The following is a 24,293-nucleotide window of genomic DNA, read 5'->3' as shown; positions in this document are numbered from 1 at the left end:
GTATTTGGGATTGTAAAACAGAGCGTGTTTCTGCCTCTGAAGGCTACATTTCTAGGTTTCGCCAGCTATGATAAGATTGAGATTTTCGGTTTTGAGTTATAGGGGCCATCATTTAAATTTTCACGTTTACGTGAACTTTTGAACCAACTTAGTTTTAAATTAAATTGTGTGGTCTTCCACTACTAGGCTTAGATTTTATTCTAAAATTTATTGTTCTTTACGCTGCCTCGCCACAGGTCGTGGCTGATCTTTTAAAGTAAGAGACGTGCATTTACTGTTCAAGTTCTGATTTAATAAAACAAAAACGTTATTTTAACCTTCTAAAGTCGTTGAAGTTAACTTCAAACCAAACGCTGATTCGCTCTAAGTATGTTAGGGTTTTATACTAGTTTATGCTACCAAAGAAAGTCGAACTCTGTAGCCTTTTGGATAAATTGAAAAGAAGGGTTATTTATTTTGCGACATTAATTTTTCCGATCTTTTATTATTTTACCCTCAATAAACTTTAGTCACTGTTTGGTTTCCACTTTCTTCTTAAGAGAATGCAACAACTTTCTGTTCTTCGTAAAGATCTCCGCATCCTGCCGCATTTAGACCGAGACTGTTTTAAAAACGCCCTTCACTAGCATACAAGTTTCAGATGTCAAATCCTAAATGAAGAATTCTTCATATCGTGCGGTAGGCCAAGCGAAAATTAGCCTTCTTTTTTGGCAATGAAGTTGAACCACTCAACTCAACTGTGCACTTTCTATCAAATAAAAAGTACAGTTGATGTAGCATTTAGGACGCTTACTATTCCCACCCGATGAAAATATGTTTGACGTAACTACTAGTAGCTGAACAATACAATATCCTTTGCCGGTTTCGAGGTATAAAAGTTTTGAAATGAAGCTATCTCATCACTAGTAAGAACATTATTGTGAGAAAATCACATCTTAGGATTTACTGGATTACTCTTATAAGGTATGTAAATAAACTTTCTTCTTTCGCATCCCAGAATCTTAATAATCGTCAGATACAGCACTAGCTAAAATCGGAACTGTAATTTCTTAGCTATCAAAAGGCTGATAATAGTGTTTTGATTAAACAATTAGCATCTTTCAAAAGTCATTCGATTCGATTAACTTTGGTCATAGATATCAGATAAGATTATAATGTTTTACGTAAGTGCAAAAATAAAGCTGTGAAAAAATAGAAATTACTTGGAAAAATGAAATGTGACGTACATAAATATACAAGCAACAAATATCGTGATGAAGCAGCTTATGTTATGAAGAATTATTTCTTAAAATATAGACAAGAGGCAGATAGGCTTTGGAGGCCAACGTTATATTTGCTCTAATATTAATGCCAAAAATACCACACGCGTTTCTACTGAACACTGACACCTTTCATCAGTATAAAAGCATTTTTGCAAGAGCACACTCCACCGGATACCGTAAGATAATGCAAGCAGTATTAAATATAAGATAATGCAAGCAGTATTTAATATAAGATAATGCAAGCAGTATTAAATATAAGATATTGCAAGCAGTATTAAATATAAGATAACACAAGCAGTATTAAATATAAGATAATGCAAGCAGTATTAAATACTGTCTGCTGATTTGGAATTAAAGAGTAAACCTTTCATAATAAAGTGAAAATAAATAAAAAAGTAACGGAATGTCTCAATACATTATAGGAAACAGTTTTAGACTTTTGTTTAGTGCTGTGGTTTAAAAGAAATCTAATTCCTCAGTTAAAGGAAAACTTGGAATATTTAAGAAATCAGAATTAGTAGTATTTTACAGGGATATGAAATACCATCTATTGGTCAAGCGACTAGCAATTTGAGTAGTAGAACTTCAGAGAGAAATCAAGTGTAACTATGATAGTTAATATAATGTCAATTTGATAAAACCAAGTCCCATGATCTCTGAAGATACCACACCAAACGAACCAAAATTTGTTATAAACAATTTATTCTCCCAATATTCCTTTTCCCTTTATGTAGTTGATTTGTTTCCGATAATCGTAGTTTTATGTCACTCCGCCATCATTATTCGACATGATTTATAACATCAGCAGGTTGCTACAATTCACATTTAATTCGTTACTTATTCAGATTAAATTTATTGCCTAGTTTATTTTATATTCTTAACCTTCATTATTCCATATAAAATATCACCATAAAAGATTTTATAAAAGTATTCCTCATTTTTGACAGTATGTTAGTATGTTTTTAAGCTTCAGATTCATTTAATGTCATTTCAAATTGCAAAAACGTTTGTAATTAATTATTTTTTTTGACATCAAAAATTTCTTATAGCTTTATCTTTAGCAATAGGAATAACGACTATAAATAAATTTCGTTTCTATATTATCCTGTAGTATTAAAAGAATTTCAGAGCAAAACTTTCTGAAAAGAAAGTATTTCAGAGAAAGATTTAACAAGTGAACAGAGTTGAGGAAGTGAATATCCTGTTCACTCTAACATTGAGAAATAAAATTGTAAAGTTAATTGAGTTGGAATACGTATTTGATTACTACTAGTGCCAGAAATCGTAATGGATATTTATGATTGAAAAAGAATATAATTAAAATTAGATTCTGTTTTAAAAATTCAAGCTTTTGAATTACATTTATGTACTCCCTGGTTACAAGCACATATTCTTTCAATGTAAAGGCAAGAGATAATTTCAGACTGCCATACTTCAACCCAGTTTCAGAAAATTCCGTTAATAATGAGTTATATTTTTAACTTTCGTAATCTAGTTCAAAGTCTAGATTCAGTTTAGTTTATCGAATTTTTTTCATTTGTTGACGATATTATTAAATGTGTTTTTCACTTTTTTAATTTGATTTTGGGAATAAACTAACTCATATTGAAAGATTTTCGATTCCTCTATCATTAGTAATAGGTAGCTTATAATATAAAGTGCTAAGAAATATTTGATTTAAGCCAGTTCGGAAACATTACGTCTAAAACATAAAATACGTCTTTCATTTTGTAGGGTTTATATTTATTTTAACTAACATTTATTTTAAGTTTAAACTATCTTTCCTGTCAATCCTTACTTTCCCCTGGAACTGCCAATGCCAGAATATGTAAATTTGAGTAGAACGCGCAAGCATTCAAATTATCAGCGGAAGTAGTATGATTTAAATAGAAGGAAACGAGTTCGGTGAGAGAGTTATTCTTACTTAGCGAGCGCGGAGGTAGTTATCGAGAATTGAAGAACCCCGCGTTGCGGCCTATGTGCTTGGCGGGAAGTACGTGAGCTTCAAGTCTGCTGAATTAGCTGCGGTATTTGTAAAACACGGTGAGTTAGTTATTTTAGAGAGCCTCGTAGTTAGAATATTGTCTTTACTTTCTTTTCAGGTTCTTATTTTTATTTGACTGCCTAGTGGGCACAGTCTGTAAGCGTCAAGAGGACGCCATTGTAATTTATTACGTTGAATAAAAAGGGACTTAAACCCTTTATAAGTCTCTGTGGTTTATACAAGCTTTCACAGTCACCTCTTGGTTGCGTGCTAGTTAGAGGCGCGCAACGTTATAATTTCTTAAAAACCTAACTATTTTTAATAAGACAAAAGCAATAGTCTTCCTGATATGAAATTATAACAAAGTTATTCATCTATCATCAAAACTCATACTGTTAGTGAAATTAATATTTTTATGCTTGACAGTGACAGATTGGAAAGTAGTTTAATTGAGGACAGAAAAGCGCTATCTGCCAAGCATTTAAAGTAAAAGACAGCTAGATTTATCTAGTAGCCACACTATGAGAAAAATTAGAGCTATTAATCTGTTTTACATGAGCTCAATGGAAGTGTTTAAGTCCCTTTTGTAATCGTATACTGAAACAGAAATGATCAAAATAAATCGGTCCATGGTTGAAAAAGTAGTCATAAAATATTTTCTTGAACATTGCCTCAACATTTCCTTAAATGACTTCTTTCTTTTAAACTGCACTTGAGAAACAAAATAATAAGTACGTTTTCCAAGAAATTCTTGTTATCTTCGTTATCGTTTTGATTTTCTACGGCGAAATATTTAAATAACATTTTTTAATAATAAAATAAAAGCTTCATGTTTTACTACTTTCTTGTTAAAAGTAAAGTAGTTTTATAACCATATATCGGATTAACATCTAATTAAGCTCTTATGTAGGTAAAGGCTGATTATTTATGATTTGTTTGCATGCGTTATCATAAAACTTCCCTGATGTAAGCATAACAGTAGTCATTGAGGAGCATGGAATATTAGATGAACCTATAGAATTATAATAGCTCTTTCCTGGTATTTTATTAAAATTTTAATTCTGTCAATTTTAAATACAATCATATTCGATGAAAAACGAGATTTAAACCAGATACATTTCCACCTTTTAGTCACAGAACAAGGGGGAAAAGTGTGTGATATTATAGGATCTTATTCTCTTTGGCCATATAATCTCTACTAGATCCTACTAAGGAACCGTGAAATAATACAGCACAGAAGAAGGGTGAAAGTAGTTATTTATTATTTTTAAGTATGAGCAGAAAGACGTGTACTTCGTGCTTTACAATAACACCGACAACTTGCGGTGGAACTTAAAGAGTTGTTACACAAATCATTTCAAGTCTAAAGAGTAGTGCTGGACTAACATTTTAAGTTAAGGCTAACTACGTTGACTCGACAACCTACCCGACGTGATAATTATTTAAATGGTCAAAAAGCGTATCAGCAGCTCGGCGTAACAGCAAGGTCAGAATCCTAACGTGCGCTGGATAGCGAAAACACGCCCTGAATAAACTCCAGAATTCACTCGTTTAAATACTCCCTTCACTCAACTTTAAATTCGCAACCTGGCGAGGAAATGCAAGATGAAGTTGAGAAGTTCAGAAAAGATAACAAAAATTTGAAAAATTGGGTATATTGAACTAAGGGAAACCCTACAATACAATGAACTTAACTTTTGAAGGCGAAAGTCTTTACTTACGAGACTGGATACGGCAGCAAGAAATGATTTTATAATCTTAACTGTGTACATTGTTCTGTTTAATCTAATTATAGTTTCAAAGTTACATTAAAATAATGTAAATTTTTAGATTAAAAATTATAAATTTTATTATCTACTAATTGCATCTTATCTTACCTCGCATTTATTCTACCTAAAACTCACTTTTAAAGCAGACTTAGGTCTTTTCTGAGTTTGTGTTTATATGTTTAAATTTGATAAAATACGCCAGGAAAGAAGGAAAAAAATTTGGTATCATTGGTAATAACTTTATAAGCAGTAAAAATGACATGTTTGGAGTTTCCGCTGATGATACACAGAATAACATTTTAGTTGAGTAAAATTTTTTAAGAGTATTGGTGATGACATATGATAACTGTTAAATAACTCATCATAATCAATATAAGAATAGGCGAATACTCCTTTTTGGATCTATTAGGTTTTTCAGCTAGAAAAAATGACACTTCAACTGCCTATTCATCCAGATCTGAATGACAGTTTTTCCAATGCTAGCTGGAAGTGCTACCACTGACATCATGCACGGAGGAATGTGATTATTTCTTATACATTTGTCCCAATTGTAGGGAGATTAATATTAAATCAATGCAGTGAATGGAAATGGAGGGTAAGATGATGCAATAGAAACCTAGAAAATTTCACAAGCTACACAATTTTTCAAGTGGCAAATTCTATAATTGTACAAAAAAAAAGGTACAACTTTTCAAGCTGTTCTTTGAAAATGAACTTATAGATAGCATAATGAAAGAAACCAAAGACTGCGCTAAAAGTTAAGTTAAAAAAAATATATATATCTATTAGATCAACAAGGTATGCACTAAAAATTCTGGGAAGGAAGAATTTTCCTTTAAAATCAAAATGTAAGTCTCTGTAACCGATCTTATTTAATATATCCTAAACTTGAAGATCTTATTTAAGAACTATTAAACTACAAGTTGTTCTTATTTATTTAAAAATGTAATTTCTACTTCGTAGCATTTGATCTTAGAATTTACAGTAATTTTTAAAAATAATCAATTTAGGCATCTTTCTGATAAAAAATAACTTAGTTATCCAAGCAAGTAGGTTTGTCCTTTTCCTCGCGATTATTTGTGTAAGCTTAAAATTCTTATCTCAAAATACGTTCTTTGGCTCCTAAATTAACTTCTGTAAGAGTATCTAACGTCCCTGATATCAATGAAATATTTCCTTATCTTTGAAATATGAACGCGTTACTATTTTTAGTGAATGCCCACAAAACCATTCTTAGAACTCAAGCAATGGCATATGCCTTTTTAATTCAAATTTTGCGCTGGATTTAAAATATCAATTCCTAATTTAGAGTGCGAATTTTTATCTGAAAACTGCTGGAACATTTTGTTAATTACGATGTTGTATTTGTTAATTAGGACTTCATTCATCATTCGCTATTAAAAAAGTATTGCACCAAGAAAGAAAGCGTTTAGCCAGAATCATATTTATTATATTATATTAGATATATATATGTATATATATTGTATTTTATTATATACAAGATATATATACATATATATTTATGTTATTATTCATTTTTATTATGTCCATTATAATGTAAGGATGAATTGATTAGAACACGCATAAATCAGTCTCTGGCGACAATAGTATCTGTTGGGCATGGAGTCAAACAGACTTAAAATGATAATTGCTAATATTATAGTCGATGCGGCTCCTTTTCTGTTCCATACTAGCTGACACGTATCATACAAGCTGTATTGTATTATTCTGCACCATACCAGCATACAGTGTCATACGCTGACATACCGTTTGGCAGGTCTTGTCGTAATCTCTTAGCAAACATTGACCCAACGTTTTCTGTTGTTGAGAGATTTGGAAAACACATCAGGCGGATAGTAACCCTGCATATTGTGTAAATATAGGACAGCTTGGATAAGTTGAATTTTTGCATTGTTCTGTTTAAAAATGTGCTACCTAGACTCCTTAGGTTATAACACAGCCACTGGCATTAAAACCTGAGTAATGTAATCGTACCTAGTCAAAGTAAGGCCACAGATTGAGTACGTGAACCACATGTATACGCAATGGCACCCCATACCATCAATTCAGGTACTTTTTCGAAAAATAAAAGCTTCCAACGTTTGTTTCTCTCGGTTCTACCATGCTGGATAAGTTCATTAAAATGTTATCAGAAGCAACTGGATTGGTCAGAAAAAATGAAGTCACGCCATTGGTGCGTCCTATGTGCTGTGGAATACACCACTGCATGCTCTGCTTCCTGTGCTGCGATGTCAAAGAAAGTCGAAGCAATGATTCCCTTGCTGATAATTCCCGCAAATGCAACCGTCGTAGCTTCTTACGTACAGGTATTTGGGGTTATATAATTTCCAGATACAGAATATGTAATGTAACTATAGAGTCTCTAAGAGTGGATGCGAACAATATGTCTATCATCTCAGTCATTGGTGAATGGAGGTCCCTGATATCCCACACCTCCTTCTGTGTAGGACCCTCCGATTGCAAATCCTCATTCGATCGCGAGCAATGAGAGCAACGATCCGCAGTTTCGGTAGTCTACAATTTCCACGATCGAATTATGAGACTTGCTGATATGTTTTTTGCATATGGTATTACATGATCTCGAACATAAAAAGCGATAAATAAATGCGGTTCCCGAATGAAAAATCGATTTTTCAATCTGCCCTTTTTATACTGCTTCAAGGTGTCAGTACTATATAATCAAAATCGCCTTTAACGTGCGCACTTTGGGACGTGTGAAGCATTTGCGTACCGTAGTATGTTCTTTTTTCACAATTTGTTTAGACAAAACCTTAAGCAGGTCACGCATTTTCTGTGCTTTGTACACTGCACCTTTTGTAATGCAATGGAATGTAACCTTATAAATCTATGAAGAAGAATAGTTGTCTCATACACACATGCATAAAGTTTTTACAATAAGATATTTTAAACGCAAAACAGGGTAAAATTTACGTTTAGAATTCATGAAAAATGATGCTATTTCCGTTTATTCATTTTTTAAGTGTTTTAAAATGTTTTTGATGCACTGGATGTTTTTTTTTTCAAGTAGGTGATCGAGATGTTTGCAAAGGTACTTCTTCTAGCTTCACTGTCTGTTGCAATGTTCTACAACGTCGCTAGTGAAGCTTCGGTGAAGCCAATATCCCAAAAATCAGAACGACAAATAGCTACTTCCCCACCTCTACTGCCTCCAAGCATCGGTAGTGGAATCGGAGGACTAGCTGGTATCATACCTGCAGTTTTACCCATAATTTTTATACTCGGTATTGGAGCTTTCTTACTTCCAGCAATTGGTCTTCTGTTGTTCGGAAGCTCAGGCGGATTTGGTGGATTTTTTGACGGCTTCAGCAAGAAAAGATCTTCAAACCTGGGAGTTGATCATCCTCTTTTCTCCACAGAAAAACTTATTGAGCTGATTCAAACAGTCACGAAAGCTTTGGAAGAAGCGTCAAAAGAAGGATAAACTGAATATTTTTCACATCTAATGGTCAGTATTTACATTTCATTTTGTAGCGCTCTTTAACTAGGTATTGCCTTAGAAGGAAGGAAATTACTAAAACTTAATAATACTTAAACAAAAATACTAAAGAAGGAATAATACTCTGAATTAAGATGATTAAAATGAATACTCGTATTAAGCTGAACCTTAACACTCTCAGTAAGTACTAGACAGCACTCAGACTATAAACGCAAATGAGTCAAAATCGTTTACCATGTTTTAAAGGATGGAAGTGCATTTTTATTGCTTTCTGTGTTAATTTTAAGGTGTTAAAATTTACGATTTTTAGGTAATGGAAGGAGAAAAGAAAAAGAAAGTTAAACTACTAGCTATTAATAATTTTCAGTATGGCTGTGTCTGCAAAATTATGGTATAACTATAACCTAATCTGAATATTTCTTTTAATATGGCGCCCGGATTCCTTGTTATACGTAAATATCCTTCTCACCAAAATAAGAACTTATACTTTTATAGTTAAAATATCACCACCAAAGGGTGTAATGTTAATCCTTCTTTTGCCTCTATAAATTTAGTGATTACTTACGTTAAATACTATTTCACTGTGGCCTTCAGGTGCACAAATAACAGACGCTAGTGAAGTTAATACGATAATATTACTTGAAACTTGAATTGGAGAGATCTTTTTCCCCAAACGTAATTATATGAAGCGGAAAGTAAAGAATTGTGCCCTTCCTAGGTAAGTGAAGCTGTTTTTAAATTCATTAAATGTAGAAAAATGGTGAAATGGCATTACTATAAATAGGAACATCAAAAGATTTGTTTTTTAAAATGAGTATTTTTTCAACCAGAAACCAAGTAAGTTATTCCTAAAGTACTTTTTTTTTAATTTATACTTAAATATAAGTTTACTACTTAATTTATGGTAATAAGATATTCCAGACATAGCTGATACAGGATAAAGAAAAATAAGAATACTCTGAAAAAGATATATAAACTAGGCATTATCGCGGGTTAGCCGTACTTGTCTTAAATAATGCAATACATGTGTGTCATATGTTTTCGCTTTTTCTGATTTTGGCATAGAATTTGGTGTTCTTTCAGATACTATTTCTAAATTCCAAGAAATAATAAAGATATTATCCCGTTCCGAGATATCCGAGTTCTGATTTTATAGCCAAATTTGACAGCCTTTGTCTATTCATTTCAAGAATTCATCATTTCTCAGTTCAGGTGCTCTTATTAAATGGATAATGCGAATGGATGTTTTCATGGTTTTGCCTGTGCATAATATAAATGCCAGCTGGTCTCCTTTAAAAAGCTTTCCACAAATGCCTTCCTAAGGCAAGTAGTCCTTGAGTGTTTTGTCATAACCTAAATAATCTGAACCGTAATCCTTACTTCCTGATTCCTTTGCTTTTCAGTACCTGATAAATGCAATCCTTATATTACAATTATGAGGTAAAAACGACAATTAAGACGATACGGCAAACAAATCTCTTTCGGGAGTTTAAAGACAGCTTTAAAAATTCAAACTACATATAGATCATAAAGAACCAGTAAAACGCCTATAGAAAAATATTGCTTTTTAGAGGTTGATTTAAAATTATTAGAAGCGTACTCTATAATTCTGACTGTGTAAACTGTTTTGAAGGGTAAAAGAAAGCATTTCGTCCAAACATAACTTCGTGAATGGATAAAAAAATCAAGTAAAATTAAAGTGAATAAAATAGTATGTTTGTATGTGTTTAATCAGTTCTAGTATGAATACTAGAACTGATTAAACATTCTTTTCCATATTTAACTGCAGATATATTGCATATTTTTTATACTTGTAAGCACACTTAGAATCAGCTTGAGTTTGTAAAAAATAAACGCTTAAATATGAAAAAAAAATTATTCATGAAACCTGGATTTTGGGACTTGCTAACGTACCATATACTTTCATGTAGAATTTTAAGAAGCGTTATTTTATTAGTTGAAAATATCCTCGGTATTAGAAGAAGCTCCTATTTTGGTCGTTGAAAGTCTCAGGTACCATCTATGTCATTGACGATATTCTGAGACCACAAGTGGCCACATGGCTAAGACTGACACATGCTTGATTCCAGGCGAATGGTTGGGATAGCTACCTGGTTGATTTTCATGTATTTATCCATGTGTAATGTGAACACGAGCCCGTTTTCCTTAAAAGTCCTCCACGAAGGCATGCTTCATCTTCGGCAAATAGCCCTTATCTGCTTTGCCATATTCCAGTAACTATAACCTTGAATCTGATAAAGCAGTCTCTCAGATACCATTATTCTCTTCAAGCCTAACTATATTCCGTTATAGAGAAAAGCATTTTCAAAGAAATAAATATGTTATATACCGTAGATGTCGATCACAAATTTATTTCAACAAAATATTTTCCTATTTGACTTCCGTTTTTCAACAAGATTGGGTCAGATATGATGACATTTTGAAGATCATGATTTAAGTTTTATTAATAAGATTTTTCGAAACTTATAACCAAACAAATTTTCCTTTAATGAAGAAAATGTAAGAACATAAATGGTTCTGATACATCCAGCACGGCATAATTATGTTTAATTTCTAAGTTTGGTTTTGGTTTATTTGAATTATGATAAAACTCCGGAGGGCTATCTGCCTAAGAGGATGGATGTCTTCGTAAAGGTCTTTCTAAGGGAAACCAGTAAGAAAGTTACTCATGGGGGAAAACCCGAAAAGCCCATGCAGCCAGCCAGTTTGCCGAGATTTTAATTTCATAGAAGTCACTAATTATTCTAATTTTTTGCGATGTTATATCATTATATTTAGCAGTTTATGTAAATTACCATCTGCAGAAGTTTAGTACTTGCTTTTAATTATTGCGCTTACCTAAATCAAAGCAGTTACACATTATTAAGTTTTTATTTATTTTTTTTGTCATTATATTCCATTTGTATGCGCTTTAGTGCTTTAAGTAATAGTCTCAGAATCATAATTAGAGCATCGATTTACAAAGTGAATTTTGAATTTAAGAGGCAGTTTTAATGTAATTTTATTTTTTTTTGATGCAACATATCTTTCTAAATTTCGATACTCATCTATGCATGCTTCTCATTAATTATCAAACTCTTCATAATCTAATACGTAACTGAAAATAATAGATGGATAAATTGTAATTATACATTTTATTTAACATTACATGCCTAAATTATTCTTGCTAGATTTTTTACGTACCATTCCTCTTATTCAGACGCTTTCTTTCAAATCAGTTTCTGATCATTAAAACTGTTATACTGTGTTAAAAGCAGTTAGCAAAATCATACTTATTTTACAAATACATCATAATGAAAAATAAATGCTGAAAAATTTAGTAATTTTGAGTACAGAACAGGCAGAAACTGTATTGAATATATAACGTATAACTCTTTCTTGACATGTATAAAAATTATTTTAAAACGTATAACTCATCCTTGACTTTTTAATGTCATCATTTACTTAATGTGAATTCCAAATTAAATTAAAAATGTTATAATAATAAATTCACTAAGGAAGAATGTTTTATTTCTCAAGACATACAAAAATGTGGATAAGGTTTTATTTGCCAAACCACGAAATTAACTTTACTATAACGAATTTTCTTGCAATAAAGAAGAAAAGCTCTACTTTTAAACCTTTCGAAAAATTGCTGTAAACATATACGAATTATATGTATAATTAGGGTTTTTGATATTACGTCATATTGTCTCACAACGGTATACATGAGTTCATGTCTGCATATTATATGTATTTAAGTTTTAATTGTATAATATGAATACTTATGAATAAATTTTTACTTAACAGGTTCTGAAATTAAGATTTTGGATCTTTTAATGCACAAACCTAACAAAGTTGAAAATATGGAATATGGAATTCACAACTATGAAAAAAAACATCGTACAAAGATTAGAACTTCGTTACAGTCGAATGAAGGAAAACGAAAGTTGTATAAATAAATATTTTCTCTAAATCTGTTTGATATTCTTTACGTTTTCTGCACACTTTGTTACAAATACGTTAATACTCCTCGAATACATTTCATAAATATACAGAAATATGTGCAGCTTCTTTCATTCCTAGTCTTTGACTGAGAATAAGGAACTATCCGTAAAAGAACTTATATGCTTTAAGTATAAACTTGAAATTCAGATATAAAAGGTTATTTACAATACTTTTAATACCTGTTTGCTCCAAGCAGTTTTCAAAATACGAAACTTAATCTCAAGAAACCATGGTAATAAAAAGTACAAAACATTTTAAGTATCATGATTCTGAGAAAGTAATTTACAGTGCAAAAATAAATAAATAAAAAGTCTGAAAGCTTTCAGATTTTATATTACGCCCAAAGGGGCGTTTTTTTTAAACATTTTGTGTGTTACCTTTATTAATTAAATATCATGTTCTTCGCACTTAAAACATAAAATTCAATTTAACAGCAATATCGCAATTAAATGAGCATATCTTTAGAATTTCAGATACAAAATTTCGCGCGCTGGAGATAAAAATGCTTTTTTTTTTTTTTTTTTTTTTTTTTTTTTGGTACAGTGTTGCCACTGCTTACTCGTTGCGTTGTAAATCGTTGCGTTTATTAATCAAAAATCTTTAATGTTTGACAAAATATGAAATAGATAATGATGCAAATTCCAAATTAGGGCTTCCAGATCCCCATATTCGGTAGAGGATTATGTTATTTAAAATTTGATGGCTCTATTTACCGTTGTTTTATCACAATGTGAGAAACATACATGCATTTATGCAGATTCTTCATTATTTAATTTCTTTAATTATCAGGGCTATAATCTATAAGGCTATAATATTTGGTGGCAACAGTCTGAAAAGTGAATCAATGCAGAAAGTGAATCAACTCAAAATGCCAAAACGAAATTAATAGCCCTTCTGGGTTAACGCCCTTTGGGATAAAAAAAATCTGAAAGCGATCTAATTTTACATTACGCCCAAAGCGGCGTTTTATTAAGGTTTTGTGTATTACCCGTATTTATTAAATACCATGTTCTTCGTACTTAAACCATAAAATTCAATCCAACAGCAATATCACAAAATATTTAAAAGAGCATATCTTTAGAATTCCCGATACACAGTCTCGCGCGCTGGAGATTTTTTTTTTTGGGGGGGAGGGTACAGTGTTGCTATTTCTCTCTTTAAAATTGTTCACTTTCTTAATCAAAAACTCATAAATGCTCTACAAAATATGAAGTATATAATAAAACAAATTCCAAATTTGGGCTTCCAGATGCCGTATTCGTGTGGAGACGTACATTATTCAAAATTTGATGGCTCTGGGTATACCTTTTTTTATCACAGTGCGAGAAACGTACATATTTTGATGTAGATTCTTCATTATTTAATTTCTTTAAATATAATACAGGGCTCTAATATTTGATGAAAACAACTTAAAAAGTGATTCGCCGTTTATAGTGAATCAACGCAAAATGAAAGTAATAGCCCTTCTATGCAAATTACCCCTTTGGGCTAATAAATAATCCCTCATATGGTAGTAGGTAATTCATGTTTCGATCTCAAACTATTTCTAATCGTTTTGTCGAAAAAGAAGTGCGTTTCGTATAATTTAATTTTCATTGCAAATCTTTATAATCAGCTTTACGCGCGACTTGTAGAGATAGAATTCCAGGGTTCACTATACTAAGTAACACAAGCTTTATGAAATCCTGTAAATTCAAATACAAATGGTTATTTCAAATGCTTTTTATATATTTTAGGTTCAAGCTGTTTTCAAAATTCGAAATACTGAAATACGAGATATAATTCTCATACAACTGCGGTAATAATAAATACAAAATATGTTGGACGTCTGGAAGAGTAATTTTTGTACCCAAAAAAAAAAATAATCCCTTATATGATAGTAATTAATTCAGGTTTTGATCTCAAACTATTTGTAAGCTTTTCAAACACTTTTTCGGAAAAAAGTGCTAGTGTCATAGTAAATCTTTATAATCAGGTTATTCAGATTGATGATACACGTGGCCTATTTACTTCTACAAAGCAAAATTTCACAGTTCACTAAAAATTATTGAAATGGCATTCTAATTCACAATAAAATTCCCAAAAATTAATTCAAGTCACGTATTCGACACAATACCCGATTTAAATATTTGCAATGCTTCTGAATTAATGCTACGTTTATTAGAAGCACATTGATTACGTAAAATAAAATAAATATTGATTTATAGGTAAACTTAATAAATATCATACGTTTTCCTGTTAATAGTTGAAAACTGATGCCTATATATTTCACAAAACCTAAATATATAAAAACACATACTTAGGAAAAGTTAAAAGAAATTTCTCTAAACAATCCTTACATTTCCTGTTACTTATGTAAGAATATAACATTAACAGGAATATTTTTATTTAATCTCACTTTTTTACATGAACGTTAAAGCAAATACAGATAGAAATATTAAATTCTCAAGTATCACAAAACTTAAAAATCTTTTTCAAGTACGTTTTTCGCATGAATTTAGTTATTCAAGAATTGAGTTTTTGTTTTTAATCTGTTTACATGCTGCTGTAATAAAAAGTACTCTGAAACATGTTATTTTAAATTGTAAATAAACAATGTTTTTCTTAGAGCTTTCAAAAAGCGATGAAATGCCTAATAGTTGGAACGGATCACTAAACCGCCTAAGAGCAGATAATCTTTTGAACGGAAATAAAACTCGGAAATGTCACCGAATTTCCATTTTTACGGTTCACCTTCACTGATGGGATCTATCAGGCAATCAGAAGATTACGAAGTGAAGGTTGAATTGCTTAATGGGCTTACCCGCTTGACAGTGAAACCTGTATCAGTTGTAAACATCTTCCACTATAGGAAGAGACTCTAGAAAACGAAACTTTTTCCCCACAAACGTACTTTGTGAAAGGTAAGAATAAACTATAGTTAAAAATACGACCAGGTTATTTAATTGTAGTTTAGCTCATGCATATACATTCAATTAGTTCTTGGGAGTATAATTTTTAATGACTACTCTGGTTATTAAATAACATAAAGAAATATCGAAGACGCTCCCATTAATTTGAAGTGACATGTTTTATGCTGAAAAGCGGGGATTTTAAACTATAATTATGAGGAAGTAGAATTTAAATTCCCTGTACTGTTATTGTAGCAGAAAAAAGAAACTTTGCAGATGGAAGCTATTTATCACCTTAAAAACTTGCTCCGCAATTAACTGGCCAACCACTGGCCGATTGGTAAAGACCGCTGAACACTGGCAGCTCAACACAGTTTCGAAACCTAGACAATGAACTTACTCTATGGATATTCTCGTGGATTTCCGCAAACGTAATGTGAACCATTTTCTCTTGGATAGTTCTCCATAAAGACATGCCTTCCCACATGCTAATTACTCCTGCGTGAAAAGCAAATGAATTAATGGATTTAGGGTAAACAACACATCCAAAGCTATTCACACAAGTAAATACGCACTTGATGCACAGAATACATTTAGATCAGCATTATAAATATAAATTTTACTATAAAACTGTTTGCTTATTTACTACTTTTCTTAATAATATTTAGAGTATTTTACGAGGGATAAATTTTAAAACAGAACGGAAACATTTATTCCCGCAAGAATTCCCGATACACGATTTAATACCTTATTATATTCTCTGTACTTTATTATTTCTTTAAAATTGTCGTGATGACTTTTCTAGGTAAGCAAAGAGACATAAAGTTACAAATTAATACGTACTTGGAAAAAAATATAAAACACTGATGTGTATATGTCTCTTAAGATTCGTTTTCCTATACTATATCTTGAGTTCCTCTCCCCCCCACCCAATTACCTAGAACTAGTAAGTAAGGAATATGAAAAACATTTCTATCAGGGTATATGCGTAACATAAACATGCTATAAAGGAAAATGAAACCCTGATTATGCTTTATTTTATAACGAAGTGTACCAAAGGCAAAAAAACCGAAAACGTCAATTAAAGTTACACTTTAAGACAGTGTACTAACTGTCTGATCTATTAGCAGCTGTCAGATATAACCGTCAGATCTATACGAGTAAAATAATGTCAACTTTGTAAGAAAGCTTTGTAAGAAAATTAAACTCCTCCTGTGTCAACTTTGTAAGAAAGTTTTAAAAAAAAGCCAGAATAGTAAAGTTTAAGAAACAGATTAGAAATCAGAATGAAACAATTTTCAAATTGCAGCAAAAAATGTTAAATTTTGGTCTTTAGTGCTTTTAGTCGCTTTCGTTTCTATCACGGTCATCCTAGATTTAAAATGTTGCTGCCAACCACCAATATCTAACACTGGATAAAAATATGATATGCTAGTAAATTTATTTCCGGATTATTTGTATTGCCACCGTTACTACTCAATATAGACCTAAAACTGAAAAAAAAAACCTTCTGTAAAAATATCATTTATCTCCTGTAACACAATAGAATGTCGCTTGCTAACTGAGCAGAAAGCTCAAACGCCCGTACGAGTTCAGAGGTTTTAGTAAAGCTAATTTTGAATATCAAGACAACTCAAATTACAAATTATACATATAGTATAAAAACTTGAGACAATTAATAATCTATTGCGCAAATTGGTTGTTAAATAACTGTTCGGAATTATGAGGAACGTCACAATATATAACAATAAGAAGTTCTTACGCATATCACTGGAAAGCGCCTAAAATTCTGTAACAACGGACGTTTTGTTTAGAGCTTCGTGCAAGAAAGAAAAAATGTAAATCTCTGCTAATTATTGTTCTTTTCGGCATTGTGATAGGGAAACCGGCTACCATAACTTTGAGCCTAGGTTCAAATCCCGTAATTATCTATCCCCTCTTCTTGTAGATGTAAAATGGGTCACCTGTTGCTCCGGGAAATGCTCTCGGCGATGAGATGGTAAATGATGATTTCGGCCACTCCCGAAGATTGTTTAAAATAGCAACTGCCCGTCTATTAATTATAAGAAAATCTGCAAATTTAGGCTGTATCGGTGAAGACATAAACAGAGCGGATTTAAAATGCAGTATTTGTTTAATAAGAAATATAAAAAGCTAACAGAATCTTTTAAAAAAAGAAAAAAAAAATTACAAAGTCCATAAATCATGGCAAGCTTGCGTTTAGAATGAACTATTTTCAGCAGGCCAAAGGCCCAATTGTTCATACATGAAATGCTAGGATAATTATACTAGCGAGCTGTTTTCTCCAATACAGTAGTAGCTCAAATAATGAAATGCAGGAATGTATCGAAAAGAAATACATGCAATATACGCTAGCAGACATCCTTTGGCCCAGTTCCAAGGTATGTAGCAGCAGCTTTCGAAGTGCGACTGGTGGCTCTGTCTTGGAAGCAGTTTTACCCCCTGAAAGTATGTTGGAATAAAGAAAGGTGTATTTTGGTGTATTTAATTATGGCAACAAAGCACACTGGGGCTATCTGCCTAAGGGGAGGGATGCCTTCGTGGAGGACTTTCTAAGGGAAACTGGCTCGTATACACGTTACACATGGGGAAAACCACGAAAACACCCATGCAGCCAGCCCGTTCGCGGGATTCGAACCTCGGACCGAACTACCAGTGTTCAGCGACTTTACCGCTCGGCCGCTGGTGGGCCGGAATAAAGAAAGGAATTTCTCCTGAGAATATCGGACTTAAAACGTTATCCTAGAAGTATGATAACTGGTTTTAACATTTCTCTACTACGTTTTTCAATTTATAAGAGAAACCTATAATAATCCCTAAATGAAACTTTCTGCGTATTACCTGAACCAGATTTGCATATCGTTTTCTCTTTGTTATCGATAATAAATAGATATTTTGTGATTTAATTAATTTTAGACAACCCATGCTTTATCAAGGGTCACAATGTATTTCCATTTATCTCCTGATAAATGGTGTCCGTACAGGATTCAACAACATTTATGTAAAGTTAATTGCTTTTCAAGAGCAGCTGAATATTCGTCTTTTTAACTTTTACAAGCTAGACATTATTTATTTATTATTTTATTTATATTCGTTGCATATGTATTTAAAGATTATACAATTGATTTATAGTTATGCGTTGGTGAATTTCTGTTATTATCAGATATTTATCTCTAGAAAGTGTCTGAATCTTTCCCGGGGTTTAGTTTGGAGACTTCTTTCCATATGCAAGTAATAATAGATGGTGTTTCACTTTCCGATTAATAATGTTACTTACATTACATATAGAAATTCTAATAATGCGTTTTACAATGTTTTTGAATTGATGTATTAAGATATATAACTTCGCAATGGACAAAAACATATCTTCCGATCAACTGCTTGTTTACATTACATTTTACACTGAGAAGGAAGAATAAGTCAAACGATGTTTCTCATTTCAGATTTAGCGTTGTTGCGAGAACGTTTTATTCTACGTATAATATTTACATTTCTTTGATCATTTATCTAAACCGTACTAAAAATGTGTGAACATCCTCCCATGTTTAAAAGCTTTTACAAGATTTATCAAAACTTTTTAAGGCGAAAAATTACAGATCATTAAAACATTGACAGCAAGAAAATATTTTAAATATATTGCAAGACATTTTAAGTGCAAGATAGATTTAAATACACATACACGCATGAGAAAGAAAGAGAAATTTGAGCTTGCCTTCAAAAGCTGAAAGAGGGATTTAATAATATGAGTTTCCTTCTTCCGGTATCAGTTGACAAGTTATTAAAGTCTGTAAACACCAGAACAAAAAGTATCATAAGAAAAACTGAAGTATATTTTAATATATGGAGTATTTCTGATGTACTAAAGTTAAAATAACACAGCAACAACAAAAGATGACACATATCACAGCACTAAACAAAAAAGGCCGCTAATTTTCTCCCTAATTTAAAGTATATAAGAGAAAAACAGTTCGAGAAAGTAATAAAAATAATATAATCACAAGCAACGGGCAATGAAGTTATGCATACATTTCATTCGAAGGCAGCATAAGTATAATTTACATTATTTGCTTTCTGATCTCGTTACTACATTCCCAAAACAGAATTTTTAAGTATTAAAAGAGATGATGATTTCAGGAATGATGCACACAAATTTTAAAAGTGATGAATATATACAAGATGAGTAAGTATTACATTAAAAGACGTAAACGTTTGTCTTCCACCGTTCCTCGCCTTCTCACATCTTCTCTCATTCTAATCTGTCTTGGTATGATCAAAACGAAGCGTCATCTATAATCGAAGATGCAATCATACAATAAGTTAAATTAAATAAAAATTTAATATAAAATAAAAAATACATGAAGAGAAATCTGAAGACAATATTAAAATTAACTAATTAATTAAGAACTAATAACTTGTCGTTCACCTTTTCTGTGTCTAAAAACACAGAGATTAGATGGTTTCTTTTGAAAAAGGCTTTACAAAAGGAGCATATTATCAATAGTCGTTCTGCCTCTATGGAAACCACTCTTATATGGTGAAATTAAGTTGTACTTTTCTAAATAATAGATTAAGCGGCAGTTGACCATTTTTTCAAAAAGCTTGCAAACGCAACTCTTAAGGGCGATGGGTTCTGTAAACGGTGCGATTCTTTGAATCTTTTACTGGCTTAGGTATGGGAATGACAACAGCTTTCTTCCATGCATTGGAAAAGTTATGCTCCTTTCATATCCGATTATACAAAGTGAGAAGGGCATTTAGTGACTTACAGGAAAGATGCTTCAGCATTTCGTAACTGTTGCCATCTGGACCGGGGCAAACCTAGTATATGTCTATAGTAAAGCTCTTCTTAACTCAAACAGAGAAAATTCACAATTTTTAGGCTCCGAGTTGGCAAAGTTGAACTTAATGGGAATATTTTCAACGTGTAGCTTATCAGGCAGAAATGTTGGGGGATAACTGTTGGGGAATTAGAAATGGTTGCAAAAGTTTCACCAAGAGTGTTAGCAATTTCTTCCGCGTGCTGATCGCTCGGCCGTGTTTTTCCAAGATGAAAAGTGAGTGGTATCGGTATATTCCACGTGCTTTCCTAACTCTTTTCCATGCTCGTTTACTGGAGGTTGAGGGTGTCATTCCAGACACATAGGATATTTAGGAATCCCTCTTACTTCTGCCGTCGTATTTTTCGTATGTTTGTTTCAACTTTTTTGAAAGCAATAAGATTTGTTAGAATGGAATATCCTCGAAAACGTCCCCAGGCTTTTTTTTTTTTCTGTCTCAGAGTTTTCTGGCATTCGTGGTTATTATTCATAGAATCTTATATAATTCCTATTCTGGACATCCTTAGCACACAGTCAACTTGTAGAGACATTGGGATTTTTTTGGAAGCAGGACAGATTGAAAAATTAGCAACACCTTCGCCGGAAATCCAACCACAGACCTTTGAAATACCGGCTCAATGTGCTGACCACTACACCACGAAGGCACAACAAGAAAGTGGGAGAAATACCTTATATACTCTTAATATTATTTGTAAAATTAAAACCGAAAACCACTTCTAGTTTAATGAATTACTTGTAGCATTCTTAGATTATAATTCTAAAGTAATAAACTGTAGTAAAACTTCAATAAATATTAATAAAGAATAAATAATCAAACATGTATTAAATCTTCATGAGAATATTAATAAAGTATTTTAAGGGCATGTAAATATACGACTTACTTGTGAGAAGATTCTTTCAGAATGCCATTTTTAACCAACGTGAGAAGAATGTTACATATTATTTAATCATAAAGGGATATCATTTAAATATATTGCAAGAACGCCGTATCATTTTTTTAGTAAGGAATATAAAATGTTCCTAAATGAACTACAGGGACCAGAAGACTAGTAAAAAGTTAGATTTCCTAATTTTTAAAAAACTGATTTTTTAATTTTAAAATGCAAAAATATAAATACTTGCGCCGTTTAAAATAGTTTTGCAACTGTAAATATATGTCTCTCACCTACGGTTGCAAAAATAAATTTTTATTGCGACTGTGCACGTGTGCGTGTGTGTGTATCGACATAGAAAATGCAACGCCATGAAGATTCGACCGTGTTAATATGCAAATTTCGGGTAACACGTAACGTAGTAAGTCATATGCAGATGATGTAAGATGCAAGTTGGCCACGTGATTATAGCGCAAGATAAAAAGAAAAGAGATAGTGGACGAACCAACACTTATTGACTTGCTTTTTCATACACACTCCAGTTCTTCCGTATTTGCGATGTCGGGTCATTTTTATTGATCCTCTTAACCTCTTTGCCTTCATTCACCACTACTCCCTTCCAGGTCGTATTTATCATAACTACATTTATGTTATGTGCCTCTTTGGCAATATGCGTCATCGATCCGGACGTCATCGATCCGGAAGGTTCGATTCGATTTGATTCTACGAACCAACAGCGGCTACTGTCTGTTGCTTATGGAATACAGAATTTTGAGAAGTTCAACGTTCCAGAAAACACGTGTGAATAAAAAGGTACCTGAACAATGACACTATAAGCAGTTCTGGAAAACGGACGATTTTAGGAAGAGTCAAATTGTAGGCTTATGCACGACTGACCGTCATATCGCTGCTAAAACGTATGTAGACGTATCCACTATTCATGCAATTTGATCTAGATGAATCAATGAAGGACATGTAAGTAGTCTATGAAGGAAATATAATTTAAAAGGCCAGGTTCATCTAGACATGCTACAGAACGCACAGATCAACGCATACGAAGAGAACCAGTGGTGGCCCCACAATCAGCTACTATGGACATTTTACGGTATATGCAGAGAGCTTTGGATACTCTAATACCTGTGAGAGTTGTTTCCAATCATCTGGCTGAAAGCGGTTTGCTCACGAGCCGCCCCTTGCAAAGATTGCCATTAACGCCAAACCATCGACACGAAAGAATGCGATAGTGTTGTCAACGGGCCACGTGGACATTTGTAGGCCACGAGTCTTGGTTGAATGGCACAGCGACGAGTCTCGGTTTTGTTTGTCTGATGATAGTCCCCGGTTAAGAATCTGGAGGAGTCAGGGACATAGAGTTAATCCGACCACTATTGCTGAGGGATCCACAGTGAAATAATGGTCTATAATGCCATCAGTAATGATATCAGGTCATCCCTGTTACTCATCAGAGGCACATTGACAGCATGACGATATGTTGATGAGGGGCTGCAGCCATTGAGCTACCTTACCTTCAGTGACTGCAAATTGATATTTTCCAGGAAGATAACGCGACACCACACTTCGCATTCATTAGCTACAAACCTTGCAATGTCCCCTGACCTTTCGCCGATCGAGCATATTTGGAACGTGAACGGTCGTCGTTTGTCTGCTCTGTCCCAGCCGTTATTGGACGACGAACGTTCAGAGCATATGGGCTTTCACCCCTGAGGACACTATCAGCACAGTAACTGAATCTGTACCTTGCATAGCCGCGAAAGTTGATCATACATCTGATAGGTTCCTGTATATTTCAGCACTGTATAAATTTATCTTTCTATAAATAACATCACTTATATACGTAGCACGCTTACAGTCTCTCTTTCATACGCGCACACACACACACAATGTGATATATATATATCATATTCCAAATCTCACAATTTCAAATACCTTAAAAAAGCTGGCCTTAATTTTATCTTTTAGATAGACTATATAATTTTGCTGTCTTAAGGGTTGCGAATGCAAGTAGGGAAAGTTACTTCAAATTGAAAATTTATTTCGAAAATTACGGACTTTAATCTCAAATGTCTCAGAGGAACGAAACTTGTATTAGGAACTCATTGATCAACTTGGTTTTCGCTTCAAAACACTTTTGCCTTGATAAGTTCTGTTTGAAGCGTTGTACTGAGGAAATAAATATTTAATTTTTAATTTCTTAGTTATTATATAATGCTTTCAGTATTGTTTCAATATTTGTAATTTTTACTTGTACTACATTTAGGTACGACTTTCTTCGAAATACAAAATGGTTAGAACCTTCATAGGGAACAATACAGTAAACTTGCATTTAAGCTCCAACTATTTCCTTTTTGTTTAATTAGATATATATATAGATAGATAGATATATACGTGATTTTTAATGGAATGTAAATCATGATGAAAATGTCTTGATTTTTGATTAGTAAACTTGTTAAAAGCTTAAAATTAATTATGTTATAGGTAAAGTTAGACAACGCGAATATACGAATGTATTCTCTGTTAATGTCATGGAATTTTTTGAAATATTCGCACACTGTTCAGAGCAACCTTACTTAAATACAAAATATGATAAATTGCCTCTGCTGTTAATTTAAAGCCTTTACAAGATTACTGCAATATTAATAATTCTAAAAATAAGAAATAGTCTTCTGTAGCTATACTAATTAGAGATAAATATTAACACAAACTGTGAAAAAAGCGGTGACACTAGCAGCAGCTCTTTTGAATTAACAATATGGCATTTAAATACACTGCTAAATGCAGCGCTGAAATTTTAACGAGTTTTAGAGGAACCAAAAGGAAGCATACTATCTGTTCATTTTTAGCATACTTTGTAACGTCTAAAAGTAAATTTTAAGACAGGAAAATGCAAATAATTAAGGAAATACATAATAAGATAATTTTTATCTAACGAATAGAAAATATTTCTTATTTAAATCGTAATTAGGAGCAATAACGTATGGAATTAATTTTGCTTTATACTGTATAGACATCATAAATCGAATTTTATTCATTTCAATTATTAGAATATTAAGATATCGCTACACCATTAACAAAATTTTAAAGAATTCCTTAAAGGATTTTCTGAGGCAGACATTCTCGCAACAAGTAATTGATTGAGTCTCAGATATTTC

The 24,293-nt window shown here is 32.4% G+C and overlaps 1 protein-coding gene across 3 annotated transcripts; it reads left to right on the top strand.

Moving 5' to 3' along the window:
* The first annotated feature begins 820 nt into the window (after positions 1-820).
* Positions 821-12,469, top strand: LOC118182749 (uncharacterized). 3 transcript variants are annotated; one of them, XM_085807400.1, is made up of 3 exons: positions 821-963; positions 8,065-8,502; positions 12,304-12,469. In XM_085807400.1, the coding sequence occupies exon 2, from the start codon at positions 8,074-8,076 to the stop codon at positions 8,476-8,478; it is 405 nt and encodes a 134-aa protein (XP_085663526.1). In that variant the 5' UTR covers positions 821-963; positions 8,065-8,073; the 3' UTR covers positions 8,479-8,502; positions 12,304-12,469. The 3 variants fall into 3 exon arrangements, with proteins under 3 accessions (XP_085663526.1, XP_085663528.1, XP_085663527.1); XM_085807402.1 differs by having other exon boundaries at positions 827-963; positions 8,062-8,502; XM_085807401.1 differs by lacking the exon at positions 821-963 and adding an exon at positions 3,179-3,305.
* The last annotated feature ends 11,824 nt before the right edge of the window (positions 12,470-24,293 follow it).

This window comes from Stegodyphus dumicola, chromosome X1 (assembly GCF_044657685.1).
Source record: "Stegodyphus dumicola isolate Sdum_Otavi_A_Nest chromosome X1, ASM4465768v1".
NCBI classification, from domain to species: domain Eukaryota; kingdom Metazoa; phylum Arthropoda; class Arachnida; order Araneae; family Eresidae; genus Stegodyphus; species Stegodyphus dumicola.
This window is presented reverse-complemented; position numbering and strand designations above follow the sequence as displayed.